This window comes from Ylistrum balloti, unplaced genomic scaffold, assembly GCF_031769215.1.
Source record: "Ylistrum balloti isolate Yb309-2 unplaced genomic scaffold, AGI_CSIRO_Ybal_v1 Utg370608, whole genome shotgun sequence".
NCBI classification, from domain to species: domain Eukaryota; kingdom Metazoa; phylum Mollusca; class Bivalvia; order Pectinida; family Pectinidae; genus Ylistrum; species Ylistrum balloti.
In genome coordinates, this window is record NW_026782374.1 from 29,863 (window position 1) to 56,813 (window position 26,951).

General features: G+C 35.5%; 1 protein-coding gene and 1 pseudogene across 1 annotated transcript; one reads left to right on the plus strand and one right to left on the minus strand.

The window, feature by feature from the left end:
* Window positions 1-1,759: 1,759 nt before the first annotated feature.
* LOC132556930 (ectoine dioxygenase-like) lies at window positions 1,760-15,481 on the minus strand. The gene is made up of 10 exons (XM_060221384.1): window positions 15,417-15,481; window positions 13,630-13,661; window positions 12,055-12,136; window positions 11,476-11,557; window positions 10,986-11,096; window positions 6,824-6,918; window positions 6,420-6,513; window positions 4,471-4,600; window positions 2,352-2,503; window positions 1,760-1,953 (listed from the first exon to the last, which is right to left on the minus strand). The coding sequence occupies exons 2-10, from the start codon at window positions 13,640-13,642 to the stop codon at window positions 1,852-1,854; spliced, it is 861 nt and encodes a 286-aa protein (XP_060077367.1). The 5' UTR covers window positions 13,643-13,661; window positions 15,417-15,481; the 3' UTR covers window positions 1,760-1,851.
* A 2,168-nt stretch (window positions 15,482-17,649) lies between these two features.
* LOC132556928 (uncharacterized) lies at window positions 17,650-19,096 on the plus strand (annotated as a pseudogene).
* Window positions 19,097-26,951: the final 7,855 nt, after the last annotated feature.

Consider the following 26,951-nt stretch of genomic DNA (forward strand, 5'->3'; position numbering starts at 1 on the left):
AACTGGACAAATATTACCATTAGATTTCCGCCTTAATTGCCTTTGCTTAGCAGTCAGAAACGACTGTAGTGTAACCATTTATCAACAAAGCTGGAGTAGTCGATACGCCTAGCAGTCTACGTGAACGTCTGGTGTTATTTTCGGTCAGTGACTCAATCAAGGACCCTGCTGTCGATTAAACACTGGGCGTTGCAGATACCACCTAAGTTGGGGTCAGTTCCCATACCTCTCGCTCCCTTAGATTTTGGTTGTTCAAACATTAGTACCACTAACCTACCCGGGGAGGGATCAACTTGGTGTACAATTAAAGCAAGTGCGTGTACATACATGATAAATAAAAATAAATGTAAGTTACGGTTAAAATAAATGTCACTTGTAGTCAGGGATGTTTCTAAGAATCTACACAGTTTTCACCTGTTTTGAATTTCAATTATAAAAGCTATGAAATAATTAAAATGACTGATTTATCGGCATGTGACCTATATCGAAGTCCGTCTTCGTAATTATATACATAATATCTTCATCCATTCCGGGTCTATTCCGTTTTGCGTTTGTATTTACCATCGATCACTTAGCGTTTGCGTTGTTTGTTTATCGTCGACCGTTATGCGATAGTGTTTATAGTTGTTTGCATTGTTTGATCGTTTTGCATTTCGCATGATTTTGTGTTAAATAGTTAGTATTTAGCATTTGTCGGATCATGTTGCGTTTGGATGGGAATGTGAAACGGTTCCAAGTCTGTTAAAAGACTTCTGTTCTTGACAGCAATACACAACATCCAGTCAGCATCAAATGCTACACATAATGCTTTGACACCTTCCATCTAGCTTCAGCATTTTTATTATGTTGATGTGCCATTTGACTAAGGACAATACTGCAAATGCACCCTATTCTCTACCATAACTGAAAGAGATATAAGTTAAGGAAGAAAACAATCCTTAAAAGTGAAATGTGCATCGACATATTCTTCGAGTCGTGGTCCTCAAAACAGTCTCAATGGTGCAGTGCCACTGAATATTGTTTTAATAGTCCAATCTTATACCAGTATTTGATTCAGACATTATATACCAATATTTTATTCAGACATCCTATACCAGTATTTTATTCAGACATCCTATACCAGTATTTAATTCAGACATCCTGTACCAGTATTTAATTCAGACATCCTATACCAGTATTTAATTCAGACATCCTATACCAGTATTTGATTCAGACATTCTATACCAGTATTTGATTCAGACATCCTATACCAGTATTTGATTCAGACATCCTATACCAGTATTTGATTCAGACATTCTATACCAGTATTTGATTCAGACATCCTATACCAGTATTTAATTCAGACATCCTATACCGGTATTTAATTCACACATCCTTTACCGGTATTTATATCTTTTGGTTTATTACGGCTTAAATGCATGAATGAATTCTAAATTACTACACTTTCATCAATGATGTGTATCATCTTGGAATTGGAAATTTGATTCAGCGTAAAAATACCTACTGTATACTTCGATTCGCTGAAAGTTCAAGTTACTTTGATTGTAATAGGGTGCTTCAAGTTGATAATACAGTGAAATAATCTTTTAAAAAGTCTTACATCACTTAAATGATAATTAATTCCATTTAGAATCTGTATCCTTTATAGAAGTTACATGAATTATGTTTTTAATTCACAAAGAAAATTCTTAGAACAATGGTATCAATAAAGATATAAAAGATATTTGTGCAATCTTTCTTAATTGGGTCTATCCACATTTCGAAATTTCAGTTCGTTTCCATTTCCATTATTATACTGTTTTGCACCATTTACAGGAATATGCTCTTATGACATATCAGAATTAATGTTCTTTATTTTTCTCCTGCTGTTGTCTTGTCCGATTTCGGATCCATGAAATCCTTTCCTGAAAAGTCAGTGTAGTTTCTGCATTCTTTTATGCAACTATCCTTTACCTGTAATATAACGAATAGATATCTGAAATGTGATCAAGTTATCTAATTATTATGTCGTCAACTCCATATCATGACTATCTTTATCGATAAATTTAAAAATGCCAAGAGATTAATCAGGACACTGTCCGTGGGCTAAGGCATATGGGTTGATATAATGTCTGTTTCTTGAAATAACAACAATAGACTTCCAAAACTGAATTGAAATTGAAACACTAAGATAATGCGAATAACCCCTAACAGCCATTACAGCCAGTCCAAACATTAAACTAAACACCAACTGTAACAACACAAAAGTACCATTTGAATGTTCACAACCCAACTGGGCTAAACAGTTACAGGTAACATACAGCGAATTGTAAATAGTTTCATACAGAAGATATGTCTAGATACATCAATACCTTTGACAAAGGAGTATAATTAGGGTGGTGGTGTTTATAGATCGGGTCGTTGCATTTCTTGTTGTACGAATGTATCAGCGCCCAGCGTCTCTTCGGACTCGTATTTGGAGCACTGGTATGAATTAAGTTGGCATGGAAGATTAAAGCGTCACCTTTAAATATAATACCACTAGTCAATAACACGAAGTTTGCTTTTCGCGAACAGGCAAGATAACTTCGTGTTGGTAGTAATCAGTACCAGGTTATACACGTTTGGTATATGTACGTGACGATTATTGTACAAATAAAGAAGTGTATGTCCATTATTTCATACATAAAAAATGAAAGATAATCAGTACCTAAACGACTTTTATTAAGGAAAGCTATTTTGCGACTTGATTACTTCAACTTCGGAGATTTAATCAAGAAACATACGAGTAGAGTTATCAAAGCATGCGTAACGATGTCAACAGAAATTGCAAGACAGAACATTTTGCACATTAGGGAGTTGTATCAGTCAGATAAAGTTGTTTTAGTCTTTGGACAGTTTGACAGACAAAAGTATTTGTCAGGAGCTATAGGTATAGGACAGCATTAAAAACGAGTTATATGAGTTTGATGTGACACCCATATGAGTTTTTATCAGGAATTTTATAGATAGGATGCCTAACATTTGTAATTTAGCTGCCATTTGTTTTTCTGCTGGATGATCTACACTCTTTGTTAGTGAGGAGGAAGTGCCTGATAAATGCTGCCTTTCGTGTTAGCCATTTCCAAGTCGCATTCGTAATTAAATTTCAACCTTCGGAAATTTTGTCAACCCTACCTATATACGGTGAATGCGTGTTTAGTCCATGAAACTTTCTCAATTCATAATAGTGAAGTATTTCTAAATCTCAAATAAAGTTCTAGTTCACTCTATATATCTTAAAATCTTAATTTCTACATGCATGTCACACGGTTATACTTGAATCTTCACTGGTTGACGGACTAGACAAAAACACTACAAAAAGAAAGTGTTTTCGATCTTTGAATACTAGTGCTTTGAAATAGAAGACGCTTACTTTTTAGATTTAATACCATCTTTTTCTTCTTCTTCTTTCCATCGTTACAATAGAATAATGCATTGATACTTCCCCGCTGCTTACTATCAAATGCACAGACCGAAAATGTCAAGGGTAGCAAAATTGTAATGTCACGTGACTGAAATGACTAAAATTTGAAGAAAAAAAAAACTCGAAAGGCAGCGATTTTAACATACTGGGTGTTTCGTTGGGAAGCTATAGGGACAGGATAAGACGAGATGTTATATTAGATGTTATTGATAAAACAGTTCAAGACATGCAGGATGATGAATGTTCCAGGGAAGTTTTACGGCAACCATGATTTAATTGAGAAATAATTTATTTCTTTCTGCAATAGGAAACTGGAAAAACTGGATTCTCGTTAGATTGCATTTCATTGCCGTTATTGAATACTTAGCTTTTAACTAAGAAACATGACATTACTCACTGATATTGATCAAGACTTATATGGTGGATGTCATCGATAAAGCAGAGGATTCCTATTCTTCCGAAACACCAAGTGTTCTTTTTTCAGTACGTTTTCAGGAATCTGTTTTACTAATATTTTGTCAATCGTTTGCTGTATTCTAGTTTGAATTATGATTATGTTACGTCGGGATTCGGGCGGACAGGAAGCTTATTTTCTCTTTAGAAAATATACGTATTGAATAGCTTTAACACACTGTTTCATGAAAATGCTTGTACAATTTGCGAGGTTGCAAGTGGTAGAAGAACTTTTTAGCCACCGATGGTTGAAATTCCGATAGTAGCATGGTCAGGAATATATATATGAACTTGACGTTCTTCTGAAACTCTGTGTTATATTATCGCAACGTTTTCTATTCAAACATCATATTGGGTGCAATAATGCAAGTATGATTCAGTGCAACACTTTCAGTTTGAAGAGAGCTAACATAAGATTAGTGCTAACATTCCGTGATCTACTGCATTCGTTTGAGGATGGCATACAGATACATAGTTTGCTTAGATTCAAGTAGGACTATATTTATGATTGGGGATGAATCTATTACATATAAATAACGATAACATATACATGAAGCATGGTTGTATATTACCGGGGTTGAGCTCAACATGTTCCAGCATACACTTCTCTTTAATTGCATTGAGCCTTTCCATGTCAGCCATCGTCTGTCCAGCCACTGCTTTATGATCTATTCTACCACATTTGTGAGATCCTTTTAGAATCTATAAAACAATTCGCAAACATGCGAGCTTGACTGTAGTGTTCACTCCTTCAGTCTTGCCAAAATAAAAGTGATCTACATACTTCATCTACATGTTTCCATCAAACTACTATTTATAGTAATGAGGTACTTATATACTCAACAAAAAAAGAAAGGTTAACATGTTTCCTTGGCGAATACCTGTAAATGAGTGAAAACAAAATGACGTTTGTGCAATATTAGAAAATGGTAATGTTTTACATTACAAAATCCAAGGGGGTTGCACGGCATTTTGACTGCAGTGTTAAGACAATTTGCCAGTCGTTTAAACCAAACTGGGTCAACATCCGATCGTCCCCGAAGCGGCCGACCCCGTAAAACGACCGACAGGGATGACCGTCGTATACGATTGATACACTTGCGCAATCGATTCGTAACCGCAGTAGAGACTACAAGGACAATGTTTGGGCGTTGTGTGTCTTCCCAAACAGTCCGCAACAGGTTAAGGGCCTTCCAATTGAAAGCGCGGCGTCCCTACACTGGACCCAAATTGTTGCGACATCACCGTAATAATCGGCGTAACTGGACCCGTGTTCACCGTCGTTGGGCCTTACGACAATGGAACAATGTTCTGTTTTCAGATGAATCTAGGTTCTGTCTGCAACACGGTGACGGAAGGCGCAGAGTGTGGAGGCGACGAGGGGAGCGTTTTGCGGACTGCTGCGTCGCAGAACGGGACCGCTTTGGGGGCGGAAGTGTAATGGTTTGGGGTGGTATTTGTGGGGGGACTCGTACCAGGCTTGTTGTGTTAAAAGGCAATTTAACCGGCATTCGATATCGGGACGAAATTTGGTTCTGCCATTCTTAAGACGCCATGACGTTGGCGCCATTTTTCAACAGGATAACGCACCAGCGCACACTAGTCGCGTCAGCAGAACTTTCTTGCAGCAGAATAACGTACAGGTGTCAGATTGGCCATCTAAATCACCTGATTTGTCACCAATTGAGCATGTCTGGGACGTTCTTGGGCGACGCGTGAGAGAACGTCAAAATCAGCCGTCAAACTTGCAGGAACTGGCCCAAGCCTTGATCGCTGAATGGAACAACATCTCTCCTCGAATTATTCGCTGGTTTACGAGTTCCAGGCGAGGACGCTGCAATGCTGTTTACTTCGCAAACGGTGGCCATACCCGTTACTAATGGTGTTACCTTTGAAATTGACCCCAACCTCCTTTACAGTCGAATAAAATCAACTGAACGCAAAGTTTTATAATGAACCATGACTGCAGTTTTATCAGAATTGATCAATTGCTTTATTCGTACATGATTGGTAAGGATTTATGAAGGGGTTAATTAATTAATCACAGAATAATGTAGTGTTACCTTTCTTTTTTTGTTTAGTATATACATAAATACATTAAGATGCAGTATGAAATAAGTATACATTCTAATGTATACCACGTTTACTTTAGAGTAAAGTTAAAACAAAACGTATAAACCAAACGATATATACTATAACATTGCAGATGCACAACAATATATAAGGACATTCCAGTGTTTTGTACATATTACGAATTGCTTCACTGGGTTACTCTTGATGTTGGCGTAATTGAAATTTCGACACAATTGTGATGATATTATAAACATAAAACGTCAGCTCTAGGGTGAGACAATGTAGGTGCATAGTTTGAAAAAGAAAAAATTTGAAACGATTCATAACTTAAGATTAGGAATGCCATTCATCCATCAAATGACTGAGTTTTACCATATTTGATATACGCGAATATGTGCGATTAATTAATCTATATTTCAATCATATTTGAAACATAAATAAGTCATACCTGAAGACATCCATTTCCTTTTTCACATCTATCAATAGCTATAAAAATCGAAATCATTTCGTCCGGGAACAGACATCCATTTTGATACCAATATCTTCAATTACGAAAATAAAAGAAAGAATCATTAAAATACCATCAGATACGTTACTTTTATTAAAAGACGCGTTTCATTTCTATCTAATGGTCTTTTTTTATCCAGAACATAAAGCTGTACGAGTTAGAGTTATTTCATGCTGATACGTCAAACTGCGAGTTTGAGATGATTCTTGGTTATTAATATATTGAGACTATATGTTATAACATTTAATGTACATAATAAGAAAGAATTCTCTGTATCTATTAATTTAATATTGTAACAATTAATTTTGCAACAACCCTAATTATATCAGGATATTTAGTCTTACCCATAATCCTGGTGCCAAAGGTGACAGCCGCCGTCGAATGCATCTTTCCGGATAAACTTGGCGTGATAATGATAAACTTCATCTCCGCCCATCAGCTGTGATAATAGATTACACATACCGAGTTCAAAAGGTTGAATTCACTTCGGTACGTCTTAATGTTCTAATGAAATGTATTCAATGAATGTCAGTATTTGTTTTGAAAAAATTAGTTCAGAGTGATTTCATGTTTCTAGTGGGCGTGAATATCTGGACAAATTTTGATAAAAACTCAAATACACGTTCTTTTACTTTTCTGTTTAGTAAATACTCTATCCATAACAGATTCCATTACATTTTCATTTAAGGCACATCGATTAATAATCTATTCGTCCTGAATCATATAAGTAAGGAAACAGAGTGTATTAATTCAAGAAAAGGCAATTAATATTCTAGGGGTAGAGATAAGAGAAAAGGCAATTGACATTCTAGGGGTAGAGATAAGAGAAAAGGCAATGGATATTCCAGGGGTAGAGATGAGAGAAAAGGCAATTGCTATTCCAGGGGTAGAGATAAGAGAAAAGGCAATGGATATTCCAGGGGTAGAGATAAGAGAAAACGTAATTGATATTCCAGGGGTAGATATGAGAGAAAAGGCAATTGATATTCCAGGGGTAGAGATAAGAGAAAAGGCAGTTGATATTCCAGAGGTAGAGATGAGAGAAAAGGCAATTGATATTCCAGGGGTAGATATGAGAGAAAAGGCAATGGATATTCAAGGGGTAGAGATGAGAGAAAGGGCAATTGATATTCAAGGGGTAGAGATGAGAGAAAAGGCAATTGATATTCTAGGGGTAGAGATAAGAGAAAAAGCAATGGATATTCCAGGGGTAGAGATGAGAGAAAAGGCAATTGCTATTCCAGGGGTAGAAATAAGAGAAAAGGCAATGGATATTCCAGGGGTAGAGATAAGAGAAAACGTAATTGATATTCCAGGGGTAGAGATGAGAGAAAAGGCAATTGATATTCCAGGGGTAGAGATAAGAGAAAAGGCAGTTGATATTCCAGAGGTAGAGATGAGAGAAAAGGCAATTGATATTCCAGGGGTAGAGATGAGAGAAAAGGCAATTGATATTCAAGGGGTAGAGATGAGAGAAAGGGCAATTGATATTCAAGGGGTAGAGATGAGAGAAATGGCAATTGATATTCAAGGGGTAGAGATGAGAGAAAACTATATCTTAACGTAGATGAATGTTATGTAAAAACCAATCGTGCAGGTACATTTGAACTTGGTTTTCTGTGAAGCACAATAACAATTATGACACTTATTTCCACAGATAAATACATACATACGGCGAACAAACGTTTGCGGCGATTTAATTCACGATTTACATTAATCAATCCAGATATTTAGAACCGGTTGTAAGTTCCGTCCGTCAAATTTAAGTGTGAGTCGCCAACTTCCAGATTAGTAATGGCCAATTTTACTCGATGAGTAGAGCTTTACCAGATAAGTATTTATTAAATATAAGTAATTGCATTTTGAAAACGGAATTGTGTTCACTTTTTTTAGTTATTGAGCTGGCATTCATATCAAGGGAGCACGGTTCTGTGGGTTAGTTTAAATACTTCCATGCCCAGCCTTACGTTGCAATCATCATGAAGTCCCTTAAGAATTTTTTTATTTGGAAGGGATATGTTCTACTTAAAAACTCCAGATATGTTTACACGGGAAAATGGAAAAATAATCTTCTGAATCGAATTGTTAGTGACGAAGCTAAGTTACATGTAAAGTATGATGATGAAGCGGTGTTTGTGAAAACTTTTCAAGATTCGGTTGCTATAGTGTCGCGGATGTTGTCGCTCAGAATTATTGGACAAGAAAAGTCATGCTTGATTAGGTCAAATCCTGAGTCTTCTAGATCTTTGAAACTATAGGTCTGTCTGTATGTGCCTCTAAGTATGTTTCTAAACTAATACCGTTCGTTTTGACTTCCGGTAATGATCCACATAACGCGACGTTGCGCATTTACTTCCGTCGGTCAACTAGAAACATAAACCCAAGTTGGCACGTAAATTGCACTTTTTTACAATTAAGAATAAGATACAATAGAGCCGAATAATAAATCAAACAGCATCATACAGCTATTCTATAAAACATAAGTAAGTGCATTAAAAAAAACTTAATTGTGTTCACTTCTTTTGATATTGAGCTGGCATTTATACCAAGTGAGCACGCGAACTACGCAAAAATCAATCGCTGACGGAAATGAGTGTGTTCACATTATATCGTTTAAGGGTTATGCAAATGTTTTTAAGGTTGTTAGTGGAATCGAAGTCCACGAGGGTTGCCTTTACCTGCATGCCAAGTTTTAATCCATTGAATAGTAGCAAAGTTCAAGAATGTATCTATGCCCTTGCCATTGCTGTAAAATCATCAGACATATGAAATTTATGAAATGATTTATTTGATTATGGAGTTAGTGCGCATCCCAATCTAGCTTTTACATCCTAGAAGGACGTGTCAACTGTATGATGCAGCTAAACTCATAGGCATCGTGGATTTGGTGGAGGCTGCCATCCTATGTATTCATTGCCTTTTCATAGTATTGTTATCATAATTGTACTACTAGCATTATCACTAATGCATTGATGATCATTAAATAATTCCGCTGAATATTGTCAACTTTTAAAGTGATTGAACAACTTTCAGAAATGTAGGTATGTGGTAAACAGCTCCGACTACTTCTTGTGCATAATCTGAATATGTCAAAACAACACTTATGTTTATACTTCAAATACCTTTCCCCCTATACTTGTTGTAATACCATTGGAGAGAGAACTTATTATTACACTATGAACTCCCTGGTAGAAACTCATTGTACTGGACATGGTAAGTGTAGGGAATGAGTATCTAGTAATTGTCAATAACATAAGTATGAAATGAAAACATTATGGTGGATTATTTCTTCAATGCTAAGAAATTCTATTTGTATCATTTTAAAGGAGTTGTTTCCCTTTGTTATTGTAACCACCGGAATTTTGGACAAGATTTATATAAGCTTCCAGCCTGCTGTCCAATCCAATTGATATATTCATAATTTTTTTGTAGTGAAGTAAACTTGTTCTTTTACTCAAAAATAACTTTAAATTTGTATACAGACAGGATAAAGAAATGCAATTTCTTAAATTGTAAAGCATTTTGTATCAAATATGCATTAGCTCTATAAAAAGTAAGAGGAATTTTACGATACCTTACCTTATCCCTCAATATGACAAAAAGCAAATCCACAAAAAGGCTTGACTAACCATTGGTAATGAAAACATATAAGCTATAATTGTTTTGTTCGAGGAGGGCTCACACGATTTTAGGGATCGGTCTGAAAACTGCCGTTATTTAACTTTTGTGCATTTTACGGTATCATAATTTATGGTGGCCTAACGAAGATTTTATTTATCAAAAATCTCCCAAAATCTGGAGACGAATGGTCCAATTATCGAGCTTAATTATTTCATTTCGCTTTTAGGCACATAAAACGGTAATGTTAATGTTAAGGTTGTGTTTAGGAATTAATGGCGGCTGTAACTTTCATGTTAGACATTGTATATTTTTTTGTTTGCTTTAGTCCTCAATTAGTCCGTTCAAACTGATGGGATTTTAATATGTTCGTACATTTATGTAATGCCTTCATATAGATGCACAGAAGCAAGGCTCTTCAAAATGAGTGAAAATCAACGTTGCACTCAGGTCTTACGTAATAAACTGTTGTGCACGATTGCTGCCTTCATTCGCTGACGAATTATTGTATGCGCCCTGATTTTGCCATTTAAAAGTTACAATAAGGATTCTGATAAAAAAAAAATAGAGGTTTCGGCTGATGTAGGTTATAAAGAATCTGGTATTCCTCGAGATGTGATACTGACTGGAACATATTGGTTTCCCGAAACAAAATGTGGTTTCAAGAAGATCAGGAATATGATTTATAACATATATTTATATTGTGTGTAAGTACCAATAGAAAACAACCTATCAAAACAAATTGAGCAAAACACATATCATTATAAATCATTTCATTGAAAAAGAGGGGCACCAACCATGAAATTCATCCTGATGAATTCCACATTTTCAGTATTTTGTTACGAAACATTATCATCTGTTTTTAGTTAAATATAATAGAGAAAAAACCTGTTCGCATGTATTGACGACTTTTTCGCTTCGAGCAACCATGCCTGTCACGTCATTACCGGGATGGCTCCAGATGACCATTTTGGCTTTTGTGCCTAGTCCATCTGGAACCTGTAACATTAATCTTATAGTAAATATACACATTGTGATGAATCAAGGATTGTTGAGATATTTATCGTTCTGATAAACTGATGAAACGAGTATTGATCTTTTAAGATAAACATGGTCCAGTGATAACCCCTAATGAAGCTTGTGCTTATATTATATGTAGATATAGGTATTACATGTATCTGCATTTCTAATCAATTTACTATGTATACATAAAAACGTTTCGATAAATTAGTCTTCCGTTAATAAGTACATTGGTAGCATAAATGTTTGAAGAACGAAAAAGTCATGGATTAGAAGGTACGAGAATACGAGAAAAGATCTATAGATCTTTAATTGCGTCATAATAGTCTTTCATACAAACTTTGCAAAATTTACTTACACCGTATCCATGTTTGTCTATTAGTTCTGGGTTCTCGAGGACTTTCAAAATGTTATTGAGCTCCTCTTCATCAAAAAATTGTCTGAAACAAATCATAAATGCAGGAGATATGTGGATAAATATCATGTACTTTGAGGTAATTCATTGAATACAAAGGGATAACTTTACTCGGTGTTTTTGATTCTATGTACCCAATGACCTAGGTATGGAATTACAGCAAGTGTTATCTTATTTAGTTGATATTAATACAAATGTCAAAAATTTAATTATAGTTAATGTTTCATTTTTGATTTGTTTTGTTTTTGTTTTGTTTTTTGTTTCTTTATCTTCAAAAGATAACACACATGTGGACCTAAAACTTCTTGAATATGTATATATTCAAAGTTACAAGTTTAAAACATGTTGACAAATATGTTGATATGTACTGTTATTTTTTATTGAGATAAATGATGAACAATTTTACAATATCAATAATATGTTATTCTATACCATATAGACTGGAGTTATTAGGTTTTGTATAAATGTGTATTTTCTCTGTTATAATAAGAATAATGTTATATTAGATAGAATGTTCCTTACTTGTACACAATGTAGCCATTGTCGTCATAGTCCTTTTGCATAGCAACCGATACATCGAGCTGTGCACTATCGAACTTGTAAACTATTGGTGAAATAAATATTTACATATGCCACTGATATTAAAAGCAAAAATATCACAATCACAATAGAAAATCATCAACAGACGGCGGGTTGTTCAAATCGTCTAGCGTCTGTAGTCTTCCGTGTTCCGTCCGTCGCCTGTTGTCTGTCCACCTGTTCCTAAACAATTCTTATGATCGCTTTTTGTACATTGGATAGTAATTAAGAGCAACATCAGAGGAACGAATAGATAAAAAAGGAAAAGATCAAACGCCCCAAGAACAAATAAATAGAAAATGATAATGAGCGTCATGATACCTCTGGAATGTTTTTTTTTCTTAAATGGTATATTCACATTACAAACGTGAGAGTTGTGGGTTGTTCTTATGCTTTTGTGTTTGTTGCCGTTAACACGGTCAGTAAGACATATGTCATCGCTTCAATGTTTTAGTAAAAGAGTTTTTTTTTTTTTTTTTTTTGCAAAAGTGGTTTTCGACTGAAGCATGCCCTCTCTGGTTGGTTGGTTAGTTACAGGTTTTATGTATCCTTGAATCCTCTTATTTCTAGACGTTGTCTCACGGACAAACGGTGTCTGATCCTGTCAGTGATATAGTTGGTCTTTGCCGCATGACACAGAAAAGGGTTGGGAAGAGCAACACATTTGGATCGATTATTGTATTGACGCCTATCGAAAGATTTATTTTGCATTAACTCTATTCTTTATCCCTCGTTATCACACTTCTTCTTAGAAACCATAGATGGATCATTATCGTGTAAGGGTGGACAGTCCTCCCACGGGCCACCGTTTAAAATCCCATCCTCCGGATTGACAGTTGACAGGTTGTTGTAGAGTGGATTCAGGTTCAAGTATTTTTTTCATCTTGAAACTTTTCCCAGCGTTCGGCTGAATAAGTTGAACACTTAACTATTTTCCATTGATTTCTGAAGCTCGATTCCACTCAGATTGCATACATCAGTTCAATCTTATAAGTGATTTGTTTGAATATACTGATTTAGAAGGATAATGACAGGCAAAGGAAATAAGTTACGTTGAAATGGAAAATGTTTAATAAAGATGAGATGAGTTGCGATAGATTGCTTTGAAAGATTTGGAATGACTTTAGGGATGGGGTTATGTTATAAGGAGCATGTGTTTAAAAATAATAATGTACTAATATTTACTATGAAGATGTTTATGTCAAAAACAAATAGAAATAAAGAAATAGAGGGAAATTTATTAATCTATTCCATCATGTATAATATACCTTCTGTTTATCCCGGAGATTTGAATATAAGTGTTATATTTGGTAAGTACCTTCTCTTTTCCCGCAGCATTTCATTTTACATTTCTGTTAGATTAAGGGATAGCGGAACTTACAAACTAATATTTACCCTATAATGACGTCAATAATTTTCTATATTTTTATTATAGTCTATTCGGTTTTCATGTCTTTATAAAATGTTAAGCTTTTTCTGTTTTGTCGATAGGATTTATATTGACTTACTAATACATACCGCTGGACGACATGTCGAAAAGGACGATGAATCTGAAAATATAAATAATGTGTTAATTTCGTTATGTTTAAACAAATATATTATGACAGAAATTCATTTAAGGTACTATGTAAATAACCCAAACAGACGTGAAATATCGTGTCGTGTTTTGTTATAATTAGTTATAGCGGTAGAGGTTTATATTGTAAAAATATGCCGTCTTTATTGATGACAGCCGAACATGGCTGATATAAACGTCGGCTTATAATTGTTCAATCTTACTAAGCATTGTTCAAAGAATTTCAGCAAAATTAAAAAAAGCATACGCAATGAAAAACACAAATCCTAGCCAACGTGGCAGCCGGACATTATCAGAGCCTGTAAAATTTGCGACATCTTCGAAATGTATGGTTGTTAGCGATATATCGTTATATGAATGAAATAATAAGTAACAGATGACACGCAACATTAACCCAAAATCAAACATGGACACCTGGTCCAGCACAATACAACGGAAGCCTATGTCATCACAATATAAAGTAACACAATTTGACAGACACTGACACCAACACTATATAAAAATGTACAAAAGATACACAGGCCGCTTCGTCTGACACCATGATATAGACACTAAACCGAAACGTTATGTAAACACTTGGTCTATAACGATATCACAACATAATCCTAACCTTAACTCGAAATAAAAGATTAAAATAAGATGGGAAGGAGAATTTATAAATTGCAGTATTGCATGAATTATAACGTGGAATAGATATTTTATACAGCACAATATCGAACCAACACAATTATCTGATAGCCACAAAGTCACGCACAATTTAAGATAGACTTGATCCGACACAAGCTAGAAATTTAATCCAGCACAATTTTAGATAAAACATTGACACTGGGTCAAATATGTTTTAAGACAGACCTGAGCTGATACATGTCTCCTTCGACGCTAAGTCCACATTTACACAGCATCACAATGACGAAACTAAATTGGAGTTTCTGTTTCCATCGAATGAAAATATGTACGTCCGTTTTAATGACAACTGAAATGAATTAGGTGACTTTGGAGCCATAATTACTAACTACATTTCACACTGTTCCACTAACTGTTGAATTCCACCAGTAATAATGATAACTATTATTTCCAATCAGTCAAAATAATGACTATTTTTTCTCACCAATCACAATAAAGACTAATGTTTTTCAATCAATCATAATAATGTTATTGTTTTTCACCAATATTAACAAATGGTTATTGTTTTTGTACCAAACATAATAGTGATTATCGGTTTTAACAATCATTATAATGGCTATAATTTTTTTTACAGAAGTCAAACTAATTGTTTTTAGACGTAACTATTAAAGACCGATCGAAACCCGGTCGAGGTACACATTTTCACAAAGAATGCATATGAACCGTCTGTTAGTGGATTTTAATAGGCGCGGTTTGTCATCAGGTTATGAAATGTCCCGTTTGTCCACTAATCATGAAGTAGACTGTGAATCGGTGGTAGTTTTTAAACCGAATCATAGATACTGCGTGTCCTTTTACACAGTCGTCTGGGTACAAAATGACCCTTATATCAACTAATCTTAACGCGTAGATGTGTATGTGCCATACAGTCTAGTAGAGACTATATACATGTATAGAATCTAATGTGTAGCTCCGACACAGACACGCTGCTGTAACAAATCAGATAATACCGCATGGCTACTGTTCATCTGCAGCAATAAAAACACACTCATTGAAACGTCTAGGACAGCCATTTTTTGTCAAATGATTTGTTAACATTACTTACCTACAAAATAGTTTAACACTGGCAGTTGGGGAAGGATTTCTGTATCTGTGACCCGATGTCCTGGCGTTGTACCGCCCTTTCGACTTTTAGATTATCAGTGACTTTAAATGAGCACCCAGCCTTGCTTTGACCTGTTGGTAACTCACGTTATCGTCGCCGTTGAGCTGTATGGTACAAGTCACATATGTGCACACATTTTTGAGTTCATTTCATATTGTTTTAACGCTTTGAAGTCATCACAGATACGCTGCGCTTTCAAGACAATTTTCGTGGTGAAAAGGACGAAAATTAAACGTAAGTTGTATGGTTATTGACTGAACTGGTGTTATAAAACGCCTCTGTGTGTATTTTGTGTTATTGCAGGTATAATATGCGTTATCAAAGATAAACAAAATGTCACGTGGAGAGGAAAGCACATGATGCGAGTTGATATAGACACGCTCGGTGGTCACAATAATGCAAACAACTATGCTTTCAATAGTATATATATATTAAATCAGATGATTGTTTTATTTTCCTTGATATCTTTTGCTGAAATCCTATTAATATCAAGTCGATCAAACATATGAAAAGTTTATTATTTTACAGCAGAATATAGGTAGTTTACGTGGAGGGGAAATCAAAAGATGCGAGGATATTAACACATTCATTGCCAGTGCTCTACAATAATGCAAACAACCGTGTTTTAACTAGTTTATTGAATTTTAATCAAATGATTGTTTTAATTTTAATGACGAAACCCTATTAATATCTAGTCGATCAAACATAAGGAAACTTTTTTTATTTTACAAACAGAAAATTAACTAGATTACGAGGTAAACATGACACCGAGGTCCATGATGACTAATGATTATACAAAAGATACATAAGAAGCCATAACATTTTTTTTCATTTATAAAGTCACTACATGCTTCACTTTTAAATGTCAGTTCAATCAGACCTTTAAACCTTATTTTATTATCCAGAAGTGTTAATTGCATTTGTCGACTATTTTCTTACTTCGTTCTCCTATACATGTTATAAGATTTGATGAGTTTTAGAAATTTATATGCTTGTCATAGATCAATTTCTTCCCTCTTAATTGAATTTAGGCTGCTGTTGTAATGGCCAGCCCAAAGGCAAAGTTGGATAGTTTGTAAATGACTGTTTTCATTTCATTATGGCATTTCATGAAGTAAGTCTAAAAGTTGTTATATTTCCAAGCTTTGGCTAGCAGAAATTCAACCTTTGAGGGAAGTTTTATAAAATCTTACATGAATTGGAAATCACATTTGATAGCTCGTATCATGTTTAGTGATTTCCTCAGAGGAATTACATTTTCATGGGTTTTAAAGGGAAACTATAGAGGGTAAAATCAAACAGATCCAGCCATTTCCAATTCATGATGCATGTCTTTGTCCAACTTTAACATCACAGTCAGTGAAGAAAATGACCCAATAATGAAGGTCAAGACAAAGGTCTTGTTCATAATTTCTGGTACGTTTCCAACTATTTTTTTTAACAAGACTTACAATCTTCAGCTTTCTTTTCTCGGTTAAAGGTTTTTTTTACTGCGTAAGACTAACTAGATAATTTTAGCAATATTCAATTGTACTGTGAGTTGAACATCGATGTTACGGAGTGAGCCCTCCTTTTTATCCCCGCTTCACTGATACAGGGGATATTAATTTAGGTTCGTCCGTCACATTTCGTTTCGGTGCAATATGTTAGGAAAATTGTTGGATGGGGGTGTGTGTAAATCCCATGAACTTAATTTTAAGCATCATAGGTTTGGGAAATAACTTCTTTTGGTGAAAAAATTGAGGTTGAAGTTTTCTTATACTTCATTATAATAATAATACAATAGTATAAGGGCGCCAGTGATATTTGTAGAGGTTAAACACCAAAACACCATTATTATTTGTCCAGGATGCCAAACTGAAGAAAAGAAAGTTTTGGGACGCAAGAAGTATTCAATAAAAAGAAAATACGGTTGTCATCAGCTGTCAACATGATCCAGATCATAATGATGCATCACTTCCTGACAACGTTGTCTTGAACAAGGTGATACCTGCACGCCATCCCCTGTCAGATCTGACCACAGTTACACATCTACACCATGTAATATCTCATCATCTTTCTCTAACTTTGATCATGATTATGTGTCATCTCGTGTGCCTGAAGTGCCTGAAATATCTGCTGTCTCCAACCCTGATGAGCTCCCACAAAGTCTTCCCAAATTTGAAATAAAGACATGAATAGGCAAATGCTCGTTTCAAAAATTCAACAACAGCAGTAGTGTATGAAAAGTTTACAACACACCATTGACAAGCAAAAGAGGGACATTGACAGGCATAATTTGCAGTGTGGAATAAGGGTGCCAGGTCACCAAAATCAGGAAATGTCAGACTTGTTTAGTGTTTGTTGAGAGGACATGGAGAAGGTATTTCCAGACCCGAATTCTTTACAAAGACTACATTGGGAGCAGCAGCTGGAATTCTCAAAATATGAGGGAAATGGTATGCGATGGCATCCAATGATAGTGAAGTGGTTTTTGTATTTGCGTCATAAGTCTGCTGAAGCTTATGATGTCTTGAGAGACTCTGGGTTTGTAAATTTGCCAAGTGCTCGGACTCTATTTGATTATTCACACTACACTACAAGTGCTTTGGGATTTCATGGAGATGTTTTAAAAATGTTACAAGAGAAAGCATCAAAGAAATGGATGCTGTCAAGTGATGAACCATTTAAGTGCTAAGTTGGAATACTGTTTGATGAAATTAGAATTAAGGAGGATCTTGTGTATGACAAGCATACTGGTGAACTTATTGGCTATTGTAACCTAGATAAAGTTGGCAACCAAATTCTGGAACTATAAAAAAAGTCAGATAATTAAAAAAGTGCTACTGCAAAATCCATGCTTGTTCTTATGGTGCGTGGTGTTTCGACAGATGTGAAGTTTCCTCTTGCTGAATTTGCTACCACAAGTATAACCGCAGACTCTTTGTATCCAATTGTTTGGAAGGCTGTGGATATTGTTAAAATCATCAATCTAAAAGTGTTTTTTTAACATGTGATGATGCATCTGCAAACCGAATTTTTTTTCATATACATAAAGTGGCTGAAGTTCTTGTGTATTCAGCCCAAGAGACAAAGGTAGAAAATATTTTTTTTTTATTTCTGATGTTCCACATCTTGTGCAGACCACAAGAAACTGTTTCAGCAACTCTTATTCTCACAAGAACACTCGAAAACTGTGGAAAGATGGAAAGGATATTTCATGGCTTCATATATTAAGGCTGTATGAGGAAAATTGTGAACTTTCATTGTATAGTCCATGTCCAAAACTTACACGTGCACATGTAGATGTGACAGCTTTTGGATGTATGAATGTAGATCTAGCAGGACAAGTGTTAAGTAGCTCTGTGGGAAATGCTCTGGAGGAATTATACGATGTTAGTGAGACTGTTGATTTCATAAGAAACTTTAACAATTCTTTTGACTGCTTGAATGTTCGAAGTCTGTATGAAGGAAGGAATAAGAGAAATCTTTATCTGAATCCTTACAAAGATGTCTCAGATCCACGATTAGAGTGGTTAAAGAAAGACTTTTTGGGATATCTGGATCAGTGGAATGCATGCGTTGAGAACCGACCAGGAGACTTCAGCCAGGCTCAACGCAACAGGATGAAATTGAGTTAACAGACAAAAGATGGTCTCAAAATTAGTGTGAATTCTATTACAGAATGCATACAGGTTATCCTTAATGCTGGCGCAAACTTTGGTCTGACACACCATTTTAATCAGGATCCAATTGAACAGCATTTTGGACATTATAGTCACAGGGGTGGGAACAACAACAATCCTACTGTGTACGAAGCACGAAATATGATGACATCAATGAGAGCAATTGGTGCTCAGGCTCTGGCTCCCAGAAATGGAAATGTCCAACATGGGAATGAAGAAAATGAACGACTCATCATAGATGACCAAAAGTCCCGAAAAAGAGATCATAGTCTTCAATTTAGAATATTGAGAAGTAACCACATAGTAGTCAATTTAGATGTTGAGAAGCAGCTATGAGAGTCAATTCTCTATACAGAATAATTACCAAAGTGGATGATACACACAAATAATCAATTTTCCCTTTTTTTTCATACAAAATGCTGCAATCTGATTGGTCTAAAATAATTTCATACCTCTATGAAAAAAAAAAAATAAAATAATAAGCCGGAACTATTTTTCCCCGGCAACATCAAAGGCTCACAGAAACCTTTGATCTTCACCTTCAATTTCAACTTCAACTTGAAACTGTTCCAATTCTCCAGATTTATGGTAGACATTTCACGAAATGCACACAACACTACAAGGCACACTGGCTCTGCACCACCGCTATCCAGGCCATGAGTGATACCGGATTTGAACTTAGACACATAATGTTCATGTCCGGTCATCATAATGAAAGTTGAGTCCGGAGTTATAGCCATGGTTGCACTACCGGACAGAAACATCAGCTCAGTACAGCCCTTTCTTCAGTCATACAGCCGAACGCCAGTCAGGAAGTCGTTCCCGTAACTCATACTATTACACAACCCGAAGCCTGCGTCACCCGGAGTATTGGTCTTTAATCAACTGTCACAAGTAAACCACGTGTGTCAGGATTAAACCATACGTTGAATTCAACACAGCTTGCTTCTTCCAACAACTTTATGTCCTCTGGACTTCACTCCCACTCTTCCTTTTCAAACTGCGTGTTTAACTTCGGCCAAAAACAGTTCTAAGTAAAACAATGAACTTTTCCATCCAGCATTCCTCGCTTGGGTGAGCTATGAAAGATGGCCGACGTCTTCCCGCTAATCAGATCAGCTGACACGCGCGCGCTCATTTGCATATCGTTCAGTTCATGGTTGTTGGGCATATATAAAGTGCCATTATTAAATTCTTTTAAAATTACTTCCTTTTATGTTTTATTTTAAACTCGGTGGATTTAACATCAATTATAAGCAATGATGTCATTTTTTTAGTTTCATTGGGGTATGAAAAAAAAATTGTTTGCAAACTTTTGAATCAACCCATTACGCGGATTCATACAGTTTGCAAACATTTTTTTTCATACCCCTATGAAACTAAAAAAAAATGACATCAATGCATAAATACACTACCTATTTAAGGGACTAAAAAAGACATTGGAATAACAGAATAAATTCGGGTGATGATTACCAAAGTTATCAATATATAAAAACAAAGTCAAAGAACCATTTAATATTATCCTTCAGAAATATTTACAGTATGTACATACATGTATGACCGGCCGGTCATAATTCCTTAAGTACTTGATGTCACCATTTTACTATAAAAGAATTACTAGGACACTGGACAGCCATCCTATAGTTTTTATTAGCTCGATCCTGGTATACATTACAAAAGTCACCACCTCACTTCTCCATCCATTCTCCTGACACACACTTACATTGAGTATACAAAGTGTCCACAACCTGGCCAATCTCTAAGTAAGTTCTTTCCTCTGGGACTGACAACCCGTATATATATACTAACTCCTAGTCCCTAGTAGAAAGAACCCCTTTCTTGGCCCCAAGGGTTTCCTAGATACTATGTCCTAGAAGCAGATTGTGTTTCTTTTCTAACTATAACTCTTATTTACAAAATAACTATAATATGTATGTAAAATATGAAAAGATGTACTTAAAGATAATTTCCTCTAGTTTCTAACAATACCCAATTCATATATCTTCATTTATACACCTAAATGATATTTGAGAAATATTACCTTTCAGGACATTGAAGTTACCGTTATACTCTAATAACTTCAGTCCTATACTTACTTTAAAAATTATAAAAATATCTTATATTTATAAAACAATCACACTCCATTTCTCTACGCTGGCTAAGCCTTTCATCTCTTATCACCAACTCTGTAGGACATCAGCTGGGCCATCCCTTCAACCAGGGGAAGTGGGCTCAGCATAATTCCTACTGGCCAATGCTCCTTGGTGTTAGTTACACTCTTATCTATGTCCTCTAAGCAATCTAATTCCACCTCCTCTAAACAATCTAATTCTACCTGTCATACATATATGCATTTTATCCTTTACCTATATTCGTATATGTGGAAATTATGGTGATGAATGATAGTGTTGAAGTGTTAATGGAATTTAAAACAAGAGGTAAACATGTTCAATTTTTAGCATATATGTTTCCTACAAATAGAAATTTTGTACAATGCAATGACCCGTGTAAATATAATATTAAATAACTTGAATATTGTTGAATATGTGCAACCATTGTATATTTGGGTCCTCATCTACTTGAACATGCTTTAAATATACTACCATAATCAGAGGTACATGCTATACATGAATGCAATAACTTGATGATTTATGGCTTCAATAATTACCAAAGTATATGTTTATATAATGAAATAGGGGCTTTAAGAAGATGTTGTGTACAATTTGTATCAATGAATATGTACATATACATAACATCACAAGATACTGATGTTAGATTGGTTTATTTCCTATTAATGTATGCAAAGAAATAGGTTATACAAGCAATGTGTAATATCGTTCATAACTAGGAGGCTACATGTACATGTACAATTCCTTTAACCATTTTGTAATTTTACAGATTTGAGAAAAGATATACCCTTTAATTAGAGGTTTGGGGGGATTACACATGTACACAGGCTGATTTGCTGAACATACAGTACATGTACCAGATTTTCTGCAATTCATGCTTTCATTTTTAAATCTGATAATACTGGAAAAGATCTATCATGGCTAGAATAATACTGCTGGTTTACTGCTAGTTGGAGACAATATAGTACATGTACAGTTAATATCAGCCATTGACCTATGTGAAACACAGTAGGTACATTAATGTTTTACAAAATGTCATATCAGGATCTTGGCATCAGAGACTTTCTCAAACCGGAAGATGCTTTCACTTTAGACTTGCGTAATGACATCAATTTGTTGCGTTCTACTCTCACTACTGCAAAACCTCGAATGCGTAGAAAAAGTGAAATTATGTCCTCCATCACAAACAGGTGTTCAGTTGAATCATTCCCCTCAGCAGAAGAGAAGATATCATTTGTATAGTATTTTACCATAAAGACTCCATGATTTTTTCTTTCAGGTTCAGACAGATGAAGGAATTAGAAGACAAATTGTCCATGTTAACATTACACCGCACTACATTTTCAAGTTCACGTACAAGTAAATAGAACATATCTCTGGGAAAAAGGAGTCCACCACAGTCATTCTTTCTTGTCCAACGCTTATACTTGTCTAGAAAAGAAGAAGATGTAGATGTAGATGCAGATAACGGTGGTAAACTCTGATTTGGCAATCTATGATCACATGCTAAAACAGTAACATTTCTTCAACTTAGTAAATTTTCAGTATTGGGACTTCTGGACATTTATTTCTGCGAATATTTGTTGTAGAGAAATATATTTAGATATGGTGAGAGTTATCTGGTTTATTCAGTGAATTCTTTGCCTTATTTACACTGAGAACTGCTTGATTATTTTCCTCACTTATTCATTTATATTGCTTTATATGGGATTTGTTTGTGGACGAATGAGTATAAAAAGGGGTAATAAATCATAAAATTACTTTTCAGTCCAGCTTTGTCATGTTGTTTCTTAGTGTGACCGCGAAAACCAGCTATGCTTTTAAAATGTCTATTACACACTGGGCAAGCGTAAAGATCTACTGTTTTTTTCTGTTCTTCTCTCAAGTTTCAATTTCTTGTCAAGACGGTCCCTCAAAGTCACCATCACTACTATTATGGTCGTGTGTTTCGTTGTCCGTGTATTCTTCTAATAAATAATCTAAGTCTATATCATCGTCCCATGACAGGAAGTCATAATGCCATTGAAAATACATGCTCATGAAATTTCAGTCACCAGTTAAAACTTAAAACTGTTAAATATCACTATTACAATATTTCTGACAAGAGCTTTTCTGATGCTCTCTAATGGAAGAAATAACACTTCTCAACTTACCTGAGGCGAGGTGACATGATGGCAAGAACTGACAAATACACAATCAGTTTTGTGCGTGAAAGAAATTACCAGACCATCGTCGCCTTCATCGTTATCGCTAAACCATGTGATGATTACTGTCAAAACAACACACGGAAAGCCGGTTTCGCCTTACAGCGCAGGCCCACAACCATTTCTCGCGCTCGATAAATTTTCTTCAAGAAGACAATAGGGCATGCGAGGTATCACAAGAACTGCGGGAATTTCCAGTCTCTGTGATATATAAAAAGAAAGAGAACGAAACAAAGACAGACAATAAAAACAATTATATTCTTTTTTTTCTTAAAGTGAAAACACAAACTCAAAAATCATTAACTGAAATATTACATTTGCTGTGAATAAGAATATTGTGTTCTATTTTACACTGGATTTTTGCTTTCGCCTTTTCGTCCGTTTTGTTTAATTTGGTAAGAATCTCCGTAATTGCTTTATCATTGATTTATAATCCTCCTCCTTTTTTGTCTTTGCAATAGTGTCAATACTTTTGTTAAATCCACACATTGCTCATTTAAGAAGCTTTGCACGTGTAGCGTGGCAACGGTGTTGGTTTGGGGAATTATACTCAGACTTGGCTGATCGAGGACAACACGTTCCAGCTCTGTTCATCCATTTTATTCTCTCGTTAAAAACAGTTACAAAACTGGTCACAGAAAATCCGGAAAACTCACTATGAAGGGAGACAACTCGTACTGTCTTATAGCATGATTATCCGCCTAGCCATATCATAACCATAACATCCCGCCCCCTTGATTAACAGGCAATCAAGACCTGTTACCGCTAGACGGATGAACATGAAGTAAGCAGTACAGTTACAATAGCATTGTTTGTCATAATTTGGAAGGGCAATTACATGTTTGAAAATAAAATGTTGCTTTGACCCTTAATGATAAAGATATGTAGCCATCATTATGAATTTTATTTAGGTACTAACATTTTCCTAAGATTAGGAATGTATCAAGCAGAGACCATGAACTCTGAGATAACAACAGAATAGATTATTAACACAGAATAAGGTATACCAGTAAGGCACCAACACTCTCTCTAACACTGACCCACTCACAGTTACTTCCCCTTACAATACCATACCTATGACTGGAAATCAATCATGCTATTCAACAATGATAATTTCTCGATACAACTTAAAAAATGTTACATTTCTACAATTCATGATGACATATATAGTATATCGTTTCATTATTGTGGGACATGATAATATAAATGTCAGCTAACACATTTCAATAGCCCTCAGTTGTACAAATTCTGCAATACTGTAAATGCTCAACCTTCAAGTGTAATCACACAGAAATGACTAGCAGAATACAATGTAATCTCAAACAAACCACAAAAAACTCTTCCACTTGAAAAAATCAACAAAATTATTTTAAAACACAAAACTCTGTAACTATAAACAATGGCACCTCTTAGATATATGTCAAGAAAATACTCTAAATTAATCAAGCATGTAAACCCATTGAATAGACATGCATAATAATGAAGATGACTAGTAATATAGATTGTCAAAATGATTTTCTTCCAATACCATTTCAAATGCAATACATGTACTGACTAATGAATAATCAACTTCAATTTGGGTATGCGCACAGTATTGACTCCATAGACTTATAATGCAATCTATACTCTCCAGCAATGTCACTTAATACCAGTATATATGTATTTTCATGCAGAATTACAACATTTCATATTTTGTTAAAAAAATACCCATTAAACTGAACTGCAAAATAATTTTCATTCAAATGATACCATTCTATCTTTCCGACTGTCAAGAATAACCATTCATTAACTACAAAGTTCAGAAAAGACACTTTTGAATTCAAATCTAAGAAAAAAAATGAAAATCTTTGCTTATAAAGTAAACTATTGGTACAATACATGAATTATTGAAGTAACTGCATTTAATCCTTAGCATTAAAGGAACAGTGCATATTGAATACAAATATATTCCAAATAGAAATCAGCAATATGGCATTTGATACAGGGTATGGTATCAATCAATAGTATGCAAAAATAAGTACACAGTTACATTGTAGAAGTGGGTACAAAAATCATCCTGGTATGAATATTGACTAATAGTCATTAAAGATAACTATGGGCAATAACTCTCATATCGCTTGTTTTGGAATACAACATGGACTATAATACAAGGGTCTATAATTAGTAGTATGTACAATGTCTATGATACCACTGGAGGTGATCTCCTCTCAATAGCTTTTCGAGCCTTCATATTTAGAGCAGTTTCTTTCACCCATATTGCATTTTGCGCAGGCTCCCCCACAATTTGGACAAGGTACTCACAACCTGATGGCAAGTGTCTCTGTGCAATTACTCGTTTTAATGTGTGTAATCCGTCCGAATCTGAGGAAGCGGTAATGTGAGAGTCTGCGAATGGATTAACATGATTTTCATCCCTGAAGCGAAGAGGTCATTGTCGTTGCCGCATAGGACGGGTAGAAACAGGTGACACCTGAACGTCTGAGGTAGAGGAAGATGATTCCTCCGAAGTGTGATTGGGCAAGGATTGTTCAGCATCACTACTATTAGGCTGATCTCGTGCAGGAGCATCAACCTGCACACTTACCTCCTCTGTCAAGGCAGCTCGGTTAGAAGTGACAACTCTGAAGGAGTCTGGTGTAGGTTGACGAATATAGGCCATTTTCAGCCTATCAACGTGAATGGGTACTGGGGAAATCTTTAAAGTGGTAGGGTCCTGGATTTTAACCAGATGCGGTGAAACAATCTCGTACACAACATATACATCAGTATACAAGTTCTGTAGTTTCTGTCCCGTGGGTTGCTTATGTAGAAACACGTAGTCAACAACAGCTAGTTGGAGAGGCCTTGCCGTGGAGTTGGCCGCAGTAAGCATCCGATCCTCGGCAGTTTTAACATGTTCCAACATCTCTGTCCTGATACACTGTAATTGGTGTAATATGAATGCACGTTCTTCGGCAAAGTATGCAAATTTGTGGGAGGGATGTGGGTAGACAAAGGGAAACTGGGCCGCTGACCATACAAGATTTCATAGGGAGAGTATGCAGTTGAACTATTTACCGACATGTTCATCGCTGCCGCAATAGAAGGTATGACGTCCTCCCAATTAGACCGAGTACTGTTCATATAAGGAGTGATCTTGGCAGCCAGTGTAGAATGAGTCCTCCCACATGCCCCGAGGCAGTGATGCACAAAACTAGGTGTAAATTCCTGTTTTACATCAAATAATCGACACAACTCCTGTGTAACTCTCAATGTAAACTCCGTACCTCTGTCTGACACAAGAGTGTCGCAGCTGCCATAGGTACACAACATATGAAAGAGAATGGTCGATACAGTGTACGTGTCATCACTAGCCATAGGTTCCATATATACAAACTTACTAAACATATCCACAGCTGTAAAGATGTACATCTTCCCAGAAGGTGTAAGTGGTAATGGGCCAAAACTGTCTACTTGCCACACACGAAATGGAGCACT

Excerpts from the sequence above, each read along its gene's own strand:
- LOC132556930 (XM_060221384.1), bottom strand. Across the intron at positions 6,919-10,985 it reads TCGTCAATACATGCGAACAG|CTGATGGGCGGAGATGAAGT; the intron begins GTTTTTTCTCTA and ends CTATTATCACAG. Across the intron at positions 1,954-2,351 it reads ATTATACTCCTTTGTCAAAG|GTAAAGGATAGTTGCATAAA; the intron begins GTATTGATGTAT and ends GTTATATTACAG.